Raw genomic sequence first — 21,951 nt, forward strand, 5'->3', positions numbered from 1 at the left:
ACTTATTTCAAAAATAATAAAGCTTTAACTGACGTCATCTCACTTTAAGCTCTCCTAGCCAAGTGATACTTGGCTAAATAACGCAATGAGTATATGCCTCTTAGAAAGACCCTAAACCCACCACTCACTGACAGCATAGAAGACAATGCTGATACATTTTTATCCCGTTTGCAAGAAGTAGACAGGGCTAATTTGTATATTGTCCATGGTCGTTTATCATTAATAATGTTTATTATGTTCCTGTAGATCGGATTATCGTTCTTAGCCCCTATATAATAATTTCTTGTTAGCCGCCTATAATATTTATTTTACAATGTGAGTTTTGGAGTAATAAATAAAGACATTCCTAGGTTTAATTTTTCCATTTCTGTTTATTATAAATATAAAAATACAATGTCAAAACAGTAATTATACTTATAAATTTGGTTATATTATTTAACTTGAAATATAATATATATACATTATTAAAATAAGAATATAATCTCACCTTAAAAATAAAATAATTGTTTTTTACAGTGGTACCTATATAGGGTACCTATAGTTAATAAAATTTTCAATAGAAATTACATAATCCTGTATCTACTACAATCTATATAGTATTATTAACATATTCACGGACATGACGTCTATAAACGTCGTATTTTGTGAGATGTGATATGACAGGACGTCCATTGACGTCCTGTACTGTGGAACGGAATACGACACGAAGTTTATAGAAGTCGTATTTTGGATTAAAACAATATGTTCCCTGCTACTTGTTTCCATATTTCCTTACTTATATTTACTACATATTTCCATTAGATAGTGTCGTATCTTAAGACTTAACTCATTTCTATATATTATCTAAATTTAAAAAATATTATTTTTTAAATGTGTCGTACCACTAACACTTTTATTATTTACATGTATGTATATTATGAATATATTGCCAGATATTTTCTTTTATATAAGTACATATGATTATATATTACAAATTTTTATAGAAGTTTTTCCAAAGGTAATAAAAATCTCCCAATTTATTGATAAATATTATTTACATTATAATATTAAATTCCCATACCCAAACTAAATCACCATTTTTCTTCCATAGTTTATATCGCATATTATTATATCATTTTCAATAATGCAATATTATTATGTATATTATCTTGTTTAAAATGACAATAATAATTTGTTTCGTGTATCCCTTGAATTATAATTCAAGGCGTTCACCTCTGACAAGTTTTCCTCTAATATGCCATACAGTCTGTAAAATAAAAGAACATCACTTATAAAACTATGCTTCAGTCTCAAATGATTACTTTAGCATTTTTATGACAGCACCAATAATTTTGCTTAAAACAAATAATCTTAACACACTAAGCTGTCATTTTTGGGTTATCAAATTAGTAGAATAGATTTTTAAAACGTCATAACAACTATTTTTTTTCTGATTCCCAACAAAAATTGATATTTGTGTTCAGTATTGTTTGGCAAGCATAGTCGTTGGTCCCAGGTTCGAATCCTGGATCTGGCAAGTACACACATTGTTTTTCAATTTGTGTATGAGTCAGAGTATGGACCTAATAGGTTGAGCAAGTGGCTGACATCCATTTCTCGTAAAAACAAAATCTGTTAATACAAACCTCCACTCTGTGGAGGCCCTATGATCTTATTGAGATCAAACATGGTTAAAAAAAAAAATGTTTGGCAAATCATCATGGAAAGATACAGTTGTACAGCGTATACAAATCTATTTGAGCTATGTTTCGAGCACCACGTGAAACTTATTGGCTCTACTGTATATAATAATATAATACAGTGATTCACCGTCTAAGTGTGTATACAGTGGCGAACATTGGAGGTAGGTTGGATCCGATATAAATAGTGCACAAACTTTGTCAGTGAAACGTATCTGTTTCATTGAACTAATACTACAATGTGTAGATGTTCCTTAGTTTTTAAAATTCAATTAGCCTAATACAAACCGGATCACCCATAGCATACCTAAACAATTATGATTTGGTTAGGCAAGGTTTATTTGAATTTTAAAAACTAACAAGCACCATCTGCAAATTGTATGTTTAGTTCGATGAAAATAAATAAGTATGACTGAAGTTTAGTGTGCACTATTTAAGTTAAACCTTAACAGCCTACCTCCACCCCTCACCATGGATGTATTGTTATTCTTTTCATTTGTTATAATCGTTTACCTCTGTACTACAGTCATCGCCACTGTTAGAACCAGACTTTTCACAAAAACATATACTATGTTTTAATCTTCTGATAAAAGGTATTCGATGAGGCTTTGCTATTTGCTATTTAAATTGATACAGTCAAACAAACCTTGAAGTCAACATCCAAGCCCATCTTTTTGGCCATTTGTTCAATTTCTTTGGCAATGTTTTCCTGGCTTGTTCCATCTGTCTCGATGTATTTACAATCGCTGCTGGCGTAATGGCAAGATATCGCTTTACGGAAATTCTAAAAAAAAATACAAATTACAAATAAAAAAAAGTTTATTAGCAATGTCTTTTTCTGTGAACAATTTCTACGAAACATGATAGATATAAAATAATTTTTAATATAGGGAATAAATCCGTGTATGGAGTGAATATGTTGATATGTCTAAAAATCAGAGCGTTGGAGCGGAGCTCAGAGCAGGAGCACGGAGCTGTGGAGCAATAGGTTTTTACCTCCGGAGCAGGAGCGGAGCCGGAGCACTGAAAATTTGTAGTGCTCCACAGCTCCGGGTGTTTTTTTATTATTAAATTTTCGTCCTATAATGATACTAATAATGAAAATATTATATTTAACACTTTGCAACACTGGAATTATTTGAAATACGGTAACACTACCAAGTGATAAATAGCCTCACTTTTTTGACAGAAGAGGCAGATAATGAAAGACGATTTGCTGTCCGAAATTTTGTTTAAAATAAATAATAATGAAAAGTACGAATAATAAACCTTATTTCAAAACTACTTATTTTAAAACAAAATATCATTTGTATACATATAACACCTATGAAAACTTTTAACCCGGAGCGGAGCAGACCCTGAAGCGGAGCTGGAGCAAGTATTAGGTCCCGGAGCGGAGCAACTCAAAAAAGGGTCTGCTCCAACGCTCTGCTAAAAATATCAATTCTCAGGGAAACTCTTTGTAAGGTTGGTATTCAGTGATAAATCAGATTATATGTTTTTGGATGATTTAAAATTTTAGTAAAGCTTGTAAATTCTCAACAAACTAAAATTTTATAACATTCCTGATTTACCACAGAATACCAACTTTACAAAGACCTGTCCTGAGAATTGATGTATTTAGACTTATCAACATATTCACGCCATACACGGAAATATTGTAATAGTTTTGAAAAACAAAGACATTTTTATTAATTCAAAACTATTATAATGTGAAATGAAAATATTTGAACTGAATGCAAAACAATAATCAACAAGATTCGACAAATGACACATGACAAGAGCTACTCGGCTGACAGTTTTGTCGAAAATGCTTTATCATTTTGAACAAGGAATGAATGAATTTATTTTTGTACATAATGATTTTGAAATAAATAATGCATTTTCAAAAAAACCTTCGTTTATTTTTATTCTAAAATTGGAATCATTCCTAAGGAAATTGTACTAAAATAAGTGATATGTTATATGACATTTTGCTTTATGGCCAACGTCCCAGGAGTGTATTGCAACCGTAAGACAAGATTTTACACTCTCTAAAACTAAAAAAATTCATACTAAAGGTGTAGTGGAAAACATAACGTTCGACAAACAGCAATATGTTGTATCCACCAATTTGGATAAATAGATATTTTTGTTGATTTGAGTGAGGAGTTTTAGTAGGTACCTATATCTATGTAAAATAAAAGAAAATTTTGTTGAATAGTTTTTGTTTAAATTAATAAAAACAAATTGTACCAAATGAGGCCAAAAAAATAGTTGCAATATGTCGCAATTATGCCATAAAAATGTACAGAAGAAACTATTCACAGCTTCATCATACATTGCATTATACATAATATACAGTTTTTTGTGCCTTTTGCAAAATTTGTGAATTGTGGGTTACGACATATTGCTGTTTGTCGATATATTATTCATTAGAACCAGTGACGTCCCGTGGGGGTAGGCAGATTGAGCTTCGCTTGGGGGCGGCAGTTACTCGAAAGGCGGCAAATTGAGAAGAATCATTAGGTTTATAGAGAAATAGGGTACCTAACTTAGTAATTACGGACATATCTCTCCATTAAAAAATACAGCTCACTGGTTGGAAACAAAATGTATTAATTGACATGGAATGTTTAACCGGAGTGAATTTATGTCAGGTTTGCGATGCCTAGTTTACTTCCGTTGTCGTCTTTGGACGTCACATCCTTGATGACGAGCAATGACACGTGCAGATTTGAGAATTATATTTGAATTATAGGTAGGTACATACTCGTACTTATACTCGAACATCTTCTTGGCTACGTGTTAAAACTGCGAAATACAAGCTCCTTACATTTTTAACCGTAATACCATTATGAACTAACAAGCTCCACGCATTTAGTCGACAACAACGCCTTCCGGCGTTTGCCTAAATCTTCTTGTTGGAGGGTAGGTACCTAATTAATTTATCCAAATATTTTTGCCAGTCATTTAAGAGTTTTGAAAGTTGTCAGGTGTATTTTGAATTGTATCTGAAAACCGTGGACTCGGTTGTGGTTAAGAGTATGCACGTTAAGGTTGTTAAGATAAACAAGATAGAATTTGTCGAGGTCAATGGTGTCAAACAAAATATTAATTTTCATTTAAAATGGACTGACCTTAGTTGAATTTGGACCAGACCCATGCACCAATAGCGGGTGGAAAAATACAGTGTCGCCCTTCTCCATTGAAAGATAAACACGTTTTTCATCCGGTGCAATTTCATCAGCATTTTGTATTCCATGGTATGCTTTATTCACTGTGTCATTCTGTATGGAATAAATTCATATAAAACTAATTTATTACAAAACACTTGCATACCTATTAAAAACTTTATAATCATACTTATACAACACACAGACTGCCACCAAGTTTTACGTAAAATGATTAAAAAATGATAATTTGTTTTTTTAAATATTATTTGATAAATTAGACCCAACACCTCCTACGTAAAAAGTAAGAACTGCGTTTTTGGCTATTTTGGCTTAATTACCTTTATTAAATAATTTTAAAGATCATAAAACGATGGTATCGAGAAAAAAAACTAAAAAATTACAGTTTCAGCATTTAAATTAACGTTGTGGTGTCATTAAAATTTATTAAAATTGTACTACTGATAGTTACACCACAACCTTATATGAAGGAGGTGTCGAGATGCTCTATTTTAGGGTATTTTCTTGTTTATATGTTAACTTGAGCTGTAATTGGCAGTCATGGAGTCCATAGACTAAAATATAATGCAAACTTTTACGCCAACATAAATCTACGCCTAATATTTACGTGGCATCACGCTTAATTTCCAAGCTAATTAGCGTTTTCAAGTAAGTTTTCATGTTTTATGATACTACTTGTTTCAAAAATTGGGCTTCTGATAATGTTAGCCGGCTCGCACATCTAAACTCACCTCGTCTGCCGCACAGCCATAAATCATACCTTTTAGGAACATCGCACTGATGTTGCATATAGGCGCCTAGCGACAGTTGAGCATAACCTCTCGAAACGTGAATATGTATGGGGTGCGGCGGCTGGCGAGTTTCAACGTCTAAACAAGAATGACCAATTCGTAATGTGTGCGTATGCGTAACCGCAACACTCGCGGCTTCGACTCGCAGCCCGAGACGAGTGCGATTTTGCAACACTACTACATGTTTTTTCCAAATTAAAATTATGCATTCTACCAATGTGCGGGGCTCCATCTGGAAACGTGTGTATTGTGAATAACGATGACGTCACATCAATGTATTCAACATGTATGCAGACGAGAAGAGTTTAGATGTGTGAGCTTGTTTAGTATAACGTACATGTACCTAATCTGCTATAGTGGTGAATTTATAAAAAAAAATAATTACATAGGAACATCAATGTTTTATATCCCAGTATTTTGATTTTTTTTTTATTTTATTATTTGTTTCTTTATCAAAAATTACATTGACTATGTATGTAAAATAAAATATATTACATCAGGATAACTGTGATGATGAAGGACACCTTTATGTGACCCTGGCACAACGTATAGGCATCCATTATCTTTATAGACGGGTTCCATTGCTGTCCAGGCTGCAACAATTTTTTCAACGGGACGGAACGGGAAATAATGAAGGTCCTATAAACATAATAATAAAAATAATATTTTATTTGTAGTAATTAAATTATACTGAATTAAAATTAAAATAATACAGTTTAATACGAAGGTAAACCCTGCCTAATTCAAGCCATAGTAGACAATAATAAAAAAATATTTCATTTATCTATTAGATATCTAAAATAATTATGTAATTAAACCATAGATAATTTTAGATTTTTTATACATAGAAGAATATTTTACTTAAATTTAAAAAACGAAAACAAATAAGTATTACTGAAAAAGTGTGCACTATTTTTGTCGGATCACCCATAGCATTATAAACAATTATGGTTTGGTTAGGCAAGGTTTAATTGAATTTCAAAAACCAACCCACACCATCTGCAAATCGTATTCCTAGTTCAAAAACAAATAAGTATGGTTGATCAAGTTTCGGGTGCACTATTTATCGTCGCTGTATATTAAATACCTTCTATGTGGTGACTTTGACGAAAATGAGTTATTGATACCACGTGGTGCGCATTTTTTTTTCTACCATATGGATTAATATCACTTGTGGAAAGATCAAATAAAAAATTAAATCACCAAATAAAATCAATATTAAATTAATACTATGTGAGAGCATCCAAAAATATGCAATTAATTAATAATTAATCCTATGTGAGGGTCTGCCACAATAGATCAGTATTAAAATAATCTTATGCGAACATGGCATGTTTACACATGATTCAATGTATTCAACACGGCGCATATAGAATTATTCCTATGTGATAAAAACATGGAAAAAGCTACGATGTTACCATTTAATAATAAATATAATATTTAAAAAAAAATATAATTATCCAATTTAAATTGTTGATTAGGATCTACAAAAAATGTTAAAACATTATTATAATATAATGTTATTTATTATTGTTACAATTTTATATTATTATTATTGTTACAATTTTATAATATTATTATTGTTACAATTTTATATTATTATTACAATTTTATATTATTACTATTGTTACAATTTTATATTATTATTATTGTTACTATTTTACATTATTATATTATAACATTTACAATTATTTATATATTAACAGTTTTTTTTCGATTATCTCAGAATATGACTCAAACCACATAGGAGGTATTTAAAATACAGTGACATTATGTCGAATCTTAACAACCTACCTCCACTCCTCGCCACTGATGTATTGTGACCTCATTGAGAATCAGAGCCCCTGAATCAGAAGCCAGTATACAAAAGAATTGGACTCCGAGAGTCGCCTTTCTTATGTACTTATTTGTGATTTAGGATTCTTCTAATTGGCATATTTCTGAAGATGTTCCAAATTATGTATGTTCAATATAATCTTAATAAATCTTTGAATGTTTTACCTGATGCGGTGGATGAATGGATGTACCAGGCGGTTTATTAATCAGCATACTGTGCATTCCCATTATGTTTGGTCCGACAAAAGCCTCTGCATAATCAAGAAGTACAGGTGCTTCGGTGTACAAGGCAAAGACTTCGTCATTCAATATGTCTTGGATCTATTAATTTATAAACTCAATATAATAATGCGTACAGAAATAAAATCATCATGACTATTACAATATTTTTCAACTGCCCAAGAAATTTACAAGAACGTAACAAGTGTTACATAATTCGGGACTGATGTACATGTTATCAGGACCTGTAGCCGCAGAAATCGACCTCAACTTTCTAGATAAACGTAGACAACACACAAAAGACACATATATGAAACTAATATATCACACCCACCATGGGCGCGTGGCTTAAGCGTCGTGGGTACCAGGTTCGAATCCTGGGTCTGGCGAATACACATATTGTTTTTTAAGTTGTGTTTGAGTCAGGGTATGGACCTAATAGGTTGAGCAAGTGGCTGACATCCATTTCTCGTAGAAACAAAAAAAATCTGTTAATACAAACCTCCACTCTGTAGAGGCCCATATGATCTTAATAGGATCGGACACGGTCGAAAAAAAAAATGTCATTTGTACTCTTTTAATCCTCGAAATCTTAATCACAATGAAAAGCTATGTGCACTTTGGTCATCATTCTTATCATTTCTAGGTTTAAAAGTGTGGTAAAGACTTTACATTACTAAACCAATTCTTTTATTCTACGACTAATTCACAAGATTTGAGAATGTAACATTCTATATATTGAACATACAAAACTTGAAATATACCCGTTAGAAAAAATCACATTTGAAAAAAATGTGATGCCCGACGAAATTTGAACTGTATGTCACATTCTCAAATCTTGTGAATTATTCGTTGAATAAAAGAAATGGTTTATTAAAAATTGTTAACAAATTCAAGTAAACATTATAACTAAATATTTGGCAAGAGCCGGGCGTCGGTTAGTAATTAAGGCAATTAATGATTCCTTGATTTAAAAACACAAACACCATAGTCAAAAATTTCGCAATTTAATAAACTCTTCATGTAGGACCTACTAGTTAAAAGTATCGTAATTAAGTACGAGGCTCGTAGCTTACTTAGTTAAAGCATATTGGCGCAATACCAGTAGATATACCGTTTTTTTCAAATGTGATTTTTTCTAGTGGGGATATATATATCTGAGTTATTTTTAAGTTATGTATATTCACTTTATATTACATTTAAATCTAAAAATGATAAAATGAATGACCAAAGTACACACATGTTTCCATTGTCATAAATTGTAAAAGTATCTAAAATAATCAAAAATATTGTAATCTTAACAGATAATAATTGTTAATATAATTATTTTAAATGCATGAGATTTGGGCATTGTCAGATGATGCAAAGTTCGTTTGTCTATATTATACTCTTGTCAAAAAGTGGAGATTGGTTCCTAGAGACACTACCAGATATGTACATAAATCCATTTAAATCAAGAACCAAATGAATGTACTGTACCTGTATTATACCATTGCATTAGATTAGAATTTGTTGTATTCGTGTTAAACGGTGTTAACCAATGACTAATCATGTTATTGTGAGATGTACAACTGCTTGAAGTTAATACAATATTATATTTACATATCAAAGCATTTGTTCAAGGTGTCATTCAGACAAAAATAAATACAAAGGATAAGATTATAATTATTATTATAGCGGTATTAACCGATTCAAAGATCACTTTCTTACCTACGTTTCAATTCAATATGATCATATTAATAAGTCAGTAAAAATGAGAAAAACTGAGAATGGCTTAATTTGAAAATGAACAAGTGATGTGGTTTTTGGCATACTTTATTGTATAAAAATTCTCCTTTCTTAGCGGAATCCATCATCAAAATTTCTTTCATGAGCACCATTCCTCCTCTATCAGCGACTCCATTACAAATGTCAATGAAATGTGCTCTGAAAATATGGATTATATTAATTATTTATATTTTTTAGGAATTGCAGTCGAACTTGGTTATTACGACCACTGAAATAGCGAGATCTCGGTCGGATGTAATTTCCTCATTCGTTGACATTTTAGTTTATGATTTTCTCCATACATTTATTCACTTTTATAACAAAGCTACTTCTCGGGTATACCGTCGACATGTCGATCGTTTAAAAACAACATTTTCAACCCTAAGCAATAAAATCTGACTGGGTAGGATGCCGCCGGGATTGGATTACGTTTATGAGAAGTTAAGTGTCTATGTACCTATTGGTGTTTTCGCTGAACATTGAAAAGGTATCTACGCATATGGTAGAAATTACATGTAAAAAATCCAAGCTTTGTGAAGTCAGTACTTAGGTACCTACCAGCGCTCCGCCTACCAGCGCTCCGCCTACCAGCGCTCCGCCTACCAGCGCTCCGCCTAACGGTGGCTCAGCACTTCATTACAATAAACAACTTCTTTTGTGGTTTATAAATGCCATGCTTGTTTTGGGGATTTTTACGATGGTTTTCAGATTTTCTATGTTCTATGCTTAAATAGAATTTGGCGCGAAAAATGTTATATAACGAGTAACGCTTATAACGAGCAAATTCAGTCAGTTCCATCCTCCTCGTAATAAACAAGTTCAACTGTATTATGCAATATTATTAGACAGGGTAGACGGTGGGTCTGAAAATACATAATTTATGAAGGAAGCAGTTTCTTTTGTGATTCATCTATCTGAGACGACAGTGTATAAGTCACAATGTCTAAGTGATCGTGGCTCCCATTCCTCACCTCCGTAACTTGGTAATTCAAGGATACCACGTGTATGCCTCAGTTTCGTGTGGATAATATTAATAAGGGACTTTTTCTTCAGTAAATAGTATACCTGAGGTGATAGCAGTGGCGAAGGGTGCAGGTAGGCTGTTAAGATCCAACATAAATAGTGCACACAAAACTTTGTCAGTCAAACGTATTAGTTTTCATTGAACTAAAACTACAATGTGTTGATAGTGTTTGTTAGTTTTTAAAATTAAAGACTGCATAATCCAAGCCATAGTAGATAATTAACAGTCAAAAAATATCCAAATATTTATAAAATATCTAAAATTATGCCATTAAACCATACATCATTTTAGATATTTCATAGATAGAAGAATATTTTTTATCGATCATGGTTTGGTAGGCAGGGCTTAATGGATTTCAAAAAACTCCCCAACACAATCTGTAATATGTATTCTTAATTCAACGAAAACAAATAAGTATAACTGAAAAAGTGAGTACTATTTTTGTCAGATCGCCCATAGCATACCTAAACTATTAGGATTTGGTATAGGCAGGATTTAATTGAATTTTAAAAACTAACCAGCACTATCTGCAAATTGTATTCTGTATTGCTGACAAAGTTTAGTGTGCATTATTTATGTCAAATCTTAACAGCCTACCTCCACCCCTCGCCACTGGATGATAATATATGACGTCATGATAACAACCCCGGAAGTGGTCCCTCCTTAACATGGTATCTGAAAGGCACGATGTACACACACTCATATTCATAAGCGTAATATTATGATATACGCACGTTGACTTCTGATATGTGTTAAATAGGTACAAATTGTTTGATAAGATCATTCTTCTATTTCGAGATCTCTTGGTTCTGGTGCTACTAGCCTGTAGTTCTCCACTGTTGACTCAGTAACACTCTTATGGATTGGAGTAACCTTTGATATATTCCACAACTCCGGAAAGATAGATTTCTCCATTATGAGATTGAATACATATTATGTATTGTTACGACTGTGTTTAGGAAAAAGGACGTAACCCTCGATTTTACGAAAAGTGCTTTTATTAGATATTAACAACGTATACAACTAAATACATGTTCTGTAAAAAGGAAGTAAGCCGAAAATGCCAAATTATTATCTAAATTCAGGTTTTAATTGAGCTTCAATTAAGTTTTAATTTAAGGAAAAAAGCATTTACACTCAATTTTAATAATTTTTCTGTAATAACTTCTTTAATTATTGTTAGATCGAAAAGATATTACACCAAATCATCAATTATCATGCACCTAATGTGTGTGCCTATTTTTTTTTTTAATATTAAACCAAAATCATTCAAATAACGTTTTTGCCCCTCCTGTAAAATTTGTTCTGTGAGGGTTACGCCCTTTTTCCTAAACACGGTCATAATTATTAAGAAAGTGGACCTTTCACAAAGTTGAATGTTTGGATCTAGTAAATAAACCCAATCGGTTGAATGACTGGCTAATTGTCAATAATATCTCATAAAAACCTTTTTAAGATAACTTCTGTATTTTAGAAGCATTTATATTTACTATCATTAGGTCCCACGCACGGTGGCCGCGTGGCTTAAGCGCTGGACTATCACGCCGTGGGTCTCAGGTTCGAATCCTGGGTCTGGCAAGTACGTTAGTAAGTTATTTTTCAATTTGCGTGTGAGTCAGGGTATGGACCTAATAGGTTGAGCAAGTGGCTGACATCCATTTCTCGTAAAAAAACAAAAAATCTGTTAATACAACCCTCTACTTTGTGGAGGCCCATATGATCCTATTAGGATCGGACATGGTCGACAAAAAAAACATCATTAGGTCAATATGAATTAATTGCATATTGTGTTACTAATTTTAGAGTTATAATATTATTATGTATTAAATGCCTATAATCAGTGCATAAGCTGATAAGAATTACCTGCATTTATCGATGACATCGTCGGTAATTAATCTTTTTATCAATAGATATCCACATCTGTCATAAAAGTCTTTCTGAAATTGACTTAAAACAATTTTTTGTCTGGAACTCGGATCGGCCGATACACTAAAATAACAAAAAATAAAATCACAGTCTTATATCATTAATTAGTACTTTCAATAGTTTAATGGGCCTGAACTACTGTCACAACAGTTTCATCAATATTATAATAAGTATTATGCTCAATCATTTTGAGTTACGTGAATGTAAAAAATTATGTTATTATAAACTGACAGTAAAAACGCAAGAAAATTGATTAGTCAGTTCAATTCCGGTAATCACGAGTTTAAGTTTTTTATTCCTTTTTTACTGAGCGGTGAATTTCGAATTATTCAGTAGGTACCTAAACTTTGAAATATTGATGGGTAACATGACCATTTATTTTTTTCCTCAAAATGGGATATCTACTAATTTTTAGGTAATAGTTAGTAGTAGGGTAGGCAACACCCATGGTGGCCGCGCGGCTTAAGCATTGGACTATCACGCCATGGGTCCCAGGTTCGAATCCTGGGTCTGGCAAGTACACATATTGTTTTTCAATTTGTGTGTGAGTCAGGGTATGGACCTAATAGGTTGAGCAAGTGGCTGACATCAATTTCTCATAAAAAAACAAAATCTGTTAACACAAACCTCTACTCTGTGGAGGCCCATATGATCCTATTAGGATCGGACATGGTCGGATAAAATGTGTATTTAAGAAAACGCATATTTCTTCATAGTTTTTATTTATTAATGAAAAGAACAAGAATGAAAATGTAAAAATACTTAAATAATTTATGAGGTCTAATGTTTTTCTGAAGAACAAATATTTTGCTTAAGAATACATATTTCGTTTTGATTTTTGAAAAAAGAATAAAATTTTTGGCAGGATTTCTTGAAATTTACTTAACTAATTAACATTGCTTTAAGAACTGCGATATGTAGCTGTAATTTTTTTTAAATAAGAGAAGAGACCTTATCTACCAGTGCTTTTCTATTGATTTTTTTTGATTTTTGGCGCCATTTTTTAATTGTTACCATGGGTTGCTCTCTTTCTGAAAACCGGATATTTCAGCGTCCCGAAGCTGTGCTTGGGGACAACGGGATAGGCTATCTAAAAACGGGACGGTACCGTTCAAAACTGGACGTAAGTAAGGTCACGTTAGGTATGGGTGTTTTAATTATGATGATTTAATTTTTTAATAATTTCATAATCCTTTATGATTCTATCTACCACTAGTAAATTAACAGATAGGTAATACAAATGTGATGTGGTATATTATAGCAACCACTTTCTGAAAAATAGGCCGGATTTTTATATTGGTTGTAAAATTTTCAGCGATTTTGATTTTCAAAAATTTTAATCATACATATTTTAATTAATTATTCTTAGATCGTCACTATGACAGTTTGCGATAACTATTGAGTACGTCATATTTTGATCGAACTCATAGTAATAATCATAATCAACAGACAAAATACACTGTACTGATCATAATATTGATTATTATCTTGTAATACAATGGTAGGCACGGGCACATTATAATATGCACAATCTGTGTATGTGCAGGAATGCTAATAATAATATCCATGTAAACAAGACTTACTTGTTCACTGTCGGCCTTATTTTTGGGGACAGATGATTCTTGATAACTTCAATACGACGAGCTGCCATTTTCAACCGTTTACTAGATTACACTTGATAAATAACAAACAAGATTTTCACTCGACACAAGAATAGTAATTCCAATTTTATCACTTTATTTCGTGTTTTCGTGAAGTTCGAAGTTGAATGTCGAACTTTTTGACTTTACTTTTGATTTTGACAACCCAGTTGACAGTGTAGCCAGTGTTATAAAACATTTTTTTTTTTTTGACCATGTCCGATCCTAATAGGATCATATTATTATGGGCCTCCACAGAGTAGAGGTTTGTATTAACAGATTTTGTTTTTTACGAGAAATGTATGTCAGCCACTTGCTCAACCTATTAGGTCCATACCCTGACTCACACTTATTTGATTCCAAGTAATCTTTTAAAAAAATATTTATGAATGTCCGTAAAATGTAGTCAGAGTCAGTCGATTTTCCACATACAAATTGAATATTATTTTTTTACAGTAAACATTACCGACACGTCGTACCAATATGAAAATTACGAAAATGTTAATTATAACGTTTTCTAACCTGCAGTACACGTCAAATAAGCTAAAATTTAGACTGTGACTTTCACATTTTTGTGTACACTTTCCGATAACGTAAATGTCAGTTACATAGACTAGTCAGTTACGTACATTCTAAGCGAGCTATCAGCGACCATAGTTGAAGTCTGATTCATAGAATTTATGCTTGAAATTCAATGTTTCTCATCTCCAAACACTAACTATTTATGAAAATAAACTGAGAAGTAGTCATGGGTATGTGTTTTATCATTGCAGACTTTTGTACAATACGAGTTGTAGGTTTTGCTCGACCGGTTGTCAAACAATCGATATTTAGGTTATGTCCGAAAAGTGCAAACATTATTTACCATACGATGCATTATTGTTTTCAGGAGGGTTATTCAGCTACTTCCGAGGGCTCTTGGGAGCCCGAGAAATGCGAATTCTAATTCTAGGACTAGACGGAGCCGGAAAAACAACAATTCTATATAGATTACAAGTAGGAGAAGTTGTCACTACAATACCTACCATTGGCTTTAATGTTGAACAAGTACAATATAAAAACTTGAAATTTCAAGTCTGGGATTTAGGAGGACAAACTAGTATACGGTATGCTTACATAAAATGTAATACTTGTCTTATCTGTACATTATTACTCCCATAAACAAAATATGCATATGATTACAATGTTAAACACACATCTATTTTGACAGCTGGTATTATGAATTAATTGTGGAAACACAATTCCACCAACATCAAACATGTGTTCAATAATTTTTGATTTGATAATTGGTTGTCATAACTAACCTTGATAAATAAGTTAGGCAACGTCTTGTCACGTTCGTGTATGCGACGATGTGAAATTATATTAAATGTCTAACAGTTGAATTATACGAATTGTTACTACTTACGAAGTTTATCCAGATCCATTGTAATGCAGCATTCAACTTTAAACATTATTGACAGTTTAATTAATAATCATTAGTGTGCGGCACACGCTAATGGTTATTCTAATCTTATAAATGACATGCATAAATTAGAGAATTTCAATGTGTTTTACAAATAGTTTTGGTGCTTTTGACTGGTCCTCCACCGTCTTTATCTGTCAGTCGCCATTTTTGAATTCAGCTATCTTTTTGTCATCGAACTATAGTAGCTAGTAGTTACACTTCTTACGACCGAAAAATGCTAGTCGGCGAATTCAATTAATTCTATTTTTCAAAATTGTGGTATTTTTAACATACTATACTTTTTTAATAGTACGCGGAACAAAATGTACTATAATTATACTGCCGCTCTTAGGAAGAAGGCAGTAAAGCGAAAAAATGGCAAATTGAGTTGTGAATGCCATCTGTGAGAGAATTTTGTATTCTATCTAAGTTGTGAACAAAGAAAGCAGTAATATTACGAAAAAGCGCTAAATATCGTTAATAAAAAATTGGACATCTGCATTTTTTCACATAATTTTTAACATAAAGGCAGTAACCGCTATTTTCTTAGCAAAAAGGCAGTAAAAGAATCTACCTACCACAGTTACTGCTTTTATGCTAAAAAAGATACTCACTTTCGCATTGGTGACAACTTCGCAAGTAGGTATCGAACTGTCAAAAGTATCCAGTTTACCGCGATAAAGACAAGTCTTCACGCTGTTTAAAACACATTTTAGAAGTATTTAGGAATTCTAATTTATAAATAATGAACGGAAGGTAAGTTTATGCACAATATATTGCACGCAAAATCAAATCTTGACGAAAGTTGCTGTATATATGTGTCTTGGAAGCGTCACAATTTAAATGCACTGAAAACCACGGAACAGTATAGAATCGACTGTAAAGAGGCTGTAGCACAGGCTATACTGATTCATGGTATGTTTTTCAGTCGATTTTCAAAGAGTCATTATGCTTCCACACATTTAAAAGTGTTGTCTTTACCCAAAGAATAATAGCTTTTAACGAATCATTTGTGCCCCTTAACAAGATGTCCACCAAATACGTGAAACCGGTGGCAGTAATTTGGCATGAAGGCATTGCTGGTAGAAAAGCTAATGACATAATATCTTCATATCATGCTTTTTTATGCAATACCGTGGTAAAGAAGTAATTAGGTACTCTATGAGTTGACAATTGCAGTGGCCAAAACAAAAATTGGTCACTGTTTTCATATTTTATATATTATAGATAGGTATTGTAAATAGCAAATATGTCAATATAAATAAATAAATTATTAAGTATTTTGAGAAGGGGCATATATTTATGTCAGCGGATAGCTTCTACCTCCAGGTAGGGCTATCAATGAAAAAAAATGGGAAAATATATGATTTTCAGGACTTTAAAAGTGCTGTGTCCAATGCCAATTCTGAAAAGTCACTGTCTGTGACATAAACGTCACAGACTTTCTTATTTGGAAAGATGAATCATCCTAATATAAAATTAATAACATGAAACCACGAGCTTATGTCAGCGATATGACTCAGATAGAGTTTAACAGAGGAGAATACTTTATGAAGTACCTATTCTTCTGATTTTGGGGTGAAATTCTTAAAGGCGGATTTTTTTAATAAACCCATCCTAAAAGTATTAACTAATTACTTGAAATGCAAAAAAGTAGAAAATCTTAGCAAGAAGGCAGTAAGTCGGCAGTTACTGCTTTGTTGCTAAGAAATCTAAAGTAAAAATTACTGCTACTTCCAAGGAACAAGGCATTTTTCGATTTTAAAAAAAAATAATTACTATTTCAGGTTTAATATTATCACCCTTCTATTTTTAAATCCAACTCACAAAAAAAAATACAGTTTTTTATGAATTCATGGCCTAGAAATCAAAAAAACACATATTGTCGTTTTTCTCAAAACTATGCCAGACCTAGTTACTGCCCTCTTCCTAAGAAGGGCAGTATAGTTCAGTTGGCAACACTGCGCTCACTGACAGATGACAGCGAGTGACGGCGGAGAACCAGTCACAAGACTCATAGTTTTTGTGCTGCAATTCCCATTGGTAACACTGAACGAGATGGCAAAAATTTGCTAGATACATGAAAACTTTCTAGAGGCAATCATTTACACATTTTTTTTTACAAAGGGTGCCTGTTGAAGATAGATATGGTGTAGTAGATAACAGGAAAAAGACCTAATATAGCCATATTTACAGTACTAATAATAAAATAAAATAATAAAAAAGAATAAAAGATATCGTCACTGTTCTGGCAGAAGACACTAATTCGAAAAAATTACATATTGAGTTAGTTATACCAAAATGTTCCTTATTTCAAACTTTACCGTCTGGAAACCTTCTTAATAAATAAACAGTCTTATTTTAAAGTCATCCTTCTTAGGATTACTTAATAAACTCACATGATAGACAATTTCAAACATTTTAACAATTTCAAAGTCAAATTACTCAAAACTAGTATTCTCCAGTTAGTGTGTTCTACAAGAACAGAAACGATATTATATTTACCTTTTTTACAATAGATTTTACACTAAAAAAGACTAGTCATTAAGTAAAATAGATATTAAAAAAAAGTAATGCCCATCCGCGTTTCGAATTCGGTCTAGAAAAGCATGTATTTATTTTTACAAAAATTACATCGCTGTATGCCCCAGAGCCCTGTTAGGCTCAAATACCAACGGTCTCAGGTCACCTGATAGTATGACATTGTGTGTGTGTTTTTACATAATATGTGTAATCGTATGTATGTGTTGTGTGCGTAAAATATTTCAAATTATTTGGAGCCTTCTTTTTTTTAGCAGGCAATTAATTTATAATTCATACCTACACACCGATGTCGGCAAATCATATTATTTTTGTGGAATATTAAATAATGAGGTTATTATTTAAACACGTTGATAGGCAATTAAAAATTAATTATAGGTTAAAATAACCTCTTAGTATGGAGTCTTCACCAATGCATTACACAGATATACAGTATGGATTCAGTGTAAGAATTTGATAGTGAATCACCACAAAATAAACATGAAATCTAAACATATTGTATGGTTTTAACACAATGGCTACGGGCACTTTTAATTTATTTTGTAATTAACGTATTATATGCATTTGAAAAGCGATTAGCAAAAACACAAATTTTTGTGTCCCGTAAGCATTGAATTGTCCAATTTAAAAAAATGAATTATTTCTTTTTTTAGACCTTATTGGCGATGCTATTATGGTAATACTGACGCTATCATTTACGTAGTGGATTCAGCCGATAGAGACCGAATAGGTATATCTAAAGATGAGCTTCTTCACATGTTAAGAGTAAGTCTTCTTCTTTCTTTTTTGGATCATATGAATTTTTCTTTCCAATGGACTTTGCATAGAGTAAGCAGTAATATCTCTCATAGTCTACAAAGTGTCACCTATTGAATACGTTTTTAATAACTCATTTCAATAGAAGCATATACGTCACGTTTTGTCAAAATCTTAACTTAGTAGATCCTCAACGCATTATAAAGAGCAAAATGAAAAAAAATATGTATTAATATCAATTGGCTCTACAATCCAGTGTGGATTTTGACCACCAAATGTAAAAAAAATATATATTATAATTTTAGTGTTTTTTGTAAACTGTTGAAATTGTAGAATCTTTTTTACTTAGCATAATAGAAATATGCTAACTATATAAGTACTTTTATTTGAGTCGCTTAGTCGCTAAACCTGCTCTGGGCACTTTTTCAATAAAATTAGTTTTGAATGTACGTATGTACCAGTCTATCAAGGTGCGAGTTTTAAATTCCACCCTGTTTTGTCAAAAAACCAAAATAAATATTGACTTGAGTCGCCAAATCTGCTCTAGGATAAATAATGGGTTACTAAATCTGCTCTACATAGCCGACCAATCTGATGTCACAATTCAAACCGTGCTTTTCATCATAATAATGTTTCAATCGCAATACAAACCTTACCACTACTAGCATCAACATCATCGTAAATGCACAAAACAGTTTTTCGTGGTCAAAACTCAAAAAATCCTCCAGAGTGGGTTTAGCCACTCAATTAGTAGGTTGCGAATTTTATAATATTCAACTTCATTGCAGTGCTGAATGTGATGGGTTTGTTTTTGACAGGAAGAAGAGTTAGCTGGGGCAATACTGGTTGTATTGGCCAATAAACAAGATATGGCAGGGTGCTTAACGGTAGCCGAAGTGCACCAGGCGCTGGGGCTGGACGCCCTCAAAGATAGAACATTCCAAATATTCAAGACGTCCGCCACCAAAGGCGAAGGCCTCGACCAGGCGATGGACTGGCTCTCGAATGCCCTCCAGGCAAAAAAATAACACCACCAAATAACACCCATAAGCCTTTATTAAGTTATGAATTATTACAAAACGGATTTTTACGTAGGCTGCCAGAGAATATTTACCCGCTGGGTAAAATGCAATCAATAAAAAGATGATATTTTGTGAATATATTTTCACCCCGAATTAAAAAATATATTGGCTGCTTTTGAAACTGGCAATAAATGTTTTTATACATCCTGGGATCTCATTTTATATTGAGTCGGTTTATTTTTTATGTAGAATCCAACAAAAAAGAAATGTTTGAATATTAATTACCTATATGTAGCATTTTCAAAATGTTTATAAACATTACTTTTTTTATATTTTTACATAAAATCGCCAACTTAAAAGTTTTTCAAGAGAAAGTATTATTTAAATTTAATTTCAATAATAGTTGATAAAATATTAGAAATGAAAGTAAAATAATTTGAAAATCCTCTCCATAGAAAGCAAACAATTAAAGTGAATATTAAACATTATCGTATGTTTCTGAAAAAAATCTTAATATATGTGACCTGAAGTTTTGAAAGTATTTCTTTTATATTAATTAAATGTTCAACGTCATATCACAATGTATAAATTATGTACATTATTTAATAACCAAATTTGTTACACTAAATATTTAATCGATCGGTGTCGGTATTATTGGACTCTGTAAATTGTAAGATCAAGTCTGCGATGTATTTTTGATCTTATTTATTCTGTCAGGTTTATTTCATAAATGGTTCAGTTCATAGACGGCTGTAGGGGCCATCGACAATGTTAAATAACTGGATTCTAATGACACAACTTTGGATGCAAGTTGCCTAGTTATAATACAGCAGATCTGTCTAACTGTAGGTTTATTATATAATTATCCAACCTTTGACTGGGAAAAATACAATTTACTCACAATCCCCTACCAAGATCAACTCCTTGGGATTTCATACACTTTCTGGAATACCTCTGGGAATGGAGTACAGCTGGACCAACGCATTATGCATAATGTCTTCTCCTGACTCAAATCAGGTATCTTTCAATGGAATTTTTGGCTTGGAAGATAGCCAAAAATCACAAGGACCCATGAGTATCTGGCGAATCACGTCATGAGTACTGTGCTTAGTCAAGAAACTCTGAGTCAGATGCAATAAATGGATTGGTGCGTTGTCATGATGCAGCTGCCAAATTCCCGCTGGCCCAGTCTTGCCAACTACTATAATTATAATTTTACTCTAAATATAATAAAAATACTATAATTTTGAAGGATTCATTTAACCAATAATCATCATTTGAAAAGACGGCAACACTGCACTGGCCATAGATCATATCTTGCATCTCACTGCATTACAAAGGCAACAGAGTAGGACCCCAGATAGTACTCTGCAACCTTGTCATTTCAGCTTATTGAGGGCCAATCGGAATATTCGTTGCTCTCCACCAATATTCGGCCATCTTTGAAACAATTGTATTTCAAAAGTCTAATAAATATTCTCAATGGATTCTTTGGGTATCACTAAGTTTTATGCGATACGGGTTCTGAGTACATTGCTTCAGGGTGAATGCCAGCGACCGACGCTATCTGTGGGCAGAAAAAAATCATATGTACACTTGAAGCTGCCATTCACCTCCCCAATGGAGAAGACCTTCCATACTTCATTTGTTTCTTCCGGAAAAAATAAAGTTTGGATACTAATACCTTGATATTGTTTCTCATTAACTTTTCTAGACTCTTGTAAATTTGCAGTCTGTTTTATCTAGTGATACATTTATGAAATAAGCCTTCTATTATATTAGATGTGTTGTAATAATTAAATTATACGGAGTGGATTGGAAACTGAGTATATGTGAAAAGCAAAACGAACTCTGTTTTAAAGTTTTGCATGTAAATATCTTTTTCATCGCTGGTCCCAGATATAGTAAAACATAATAATATTTATTATAAGAATGGGTTCTGAATGTGTGTATGTCACTGTCAAATCGGACAGTTAAAAGATCGTCAAATGGCTTTTATGTGTTTATTATTTTCACCTAGTCCTGTATAGGTATTCATTCCAACTTAATGGAAGAGCGTCATCCAGTTCGCTAAGATATTCAATATCAGCTTTATTATATTTGCATTTCGGTAAAATAATAATATTAATG

The 21,951-nt window shown here is 32.4% G+C and overlaps 2 protein-coding genes across 2 annotated transcripts; one reads left to right on the forward strand and one right to left on the reverse strand.

The window, feature by feature from the left end:
• Positions 1-887: 887 nt before the first annotated feature.
• LOC147064206 (phytanoyl-CoA dioxygenase, peroxisomal-like) lies at positions 888-14,233 on the reverse strand. Its single transcript, XM_085958901.1, has 8 exons — positions 13,999-14,233; positions 12,353-12,478; positions 9,513-9,624; positions 7,645-7,800; positions 6,139-6,282; positions 4,799-4,948; positions 2,326-2,463; positions 888-1,246 (listed from the first exon to the last, which is right to left on the reverse strand). The coding sequence occupies exons 1-8, from the start codon at positions 14,064-14,066 to the stop codon at positions 1,193-1,195; spliced, it is 948 nt and encodes a 315-aa protein (XP_085815027.1). The 5' UTR covers positions 14,067-14,233; the 3' UTR covers positions 888-1,192.
• A 445-nt stretch (positions 14,234-14,678) lies between these two features.
• On the forward strand, positions 14,679-21,951 carry Arl1 (ADP ribosylation factor-like 1). Its single transcript, XM_085959103.1, has 4 exons — positions 14,679-14,807; positions 14,945-15,161; positions 18,697-18,808; positions 19,618-21,951. Exons 1-4 carry the CDS (start codon positions 14,804-14,806, stop codon positions 19,825-19,827), a joined length of 543 nt encoding a protein of 180 aa, XP_085815229.1. The 5' UTR covers positions 14,679-14,803; the 3' UTR covers positions 19,828-21,951.

The sequence above is a fragment of the Rhyacophila brunnea genome, unplaced genomic scaffold, assembly GCF_057557595.1.
Source record: "Rhyacophila brunnea isolate RB1 unplaced genomic scaffold, BYU_Rbru_1.0 scaffold_8, whole genome shotgun sequence".
NCBI lineage: Eukaryota > Metazoa > Arthropoda > Insecta > Trichoptera > Rhyacophilidae > Rhyacophila > Rhyacophila brunnea.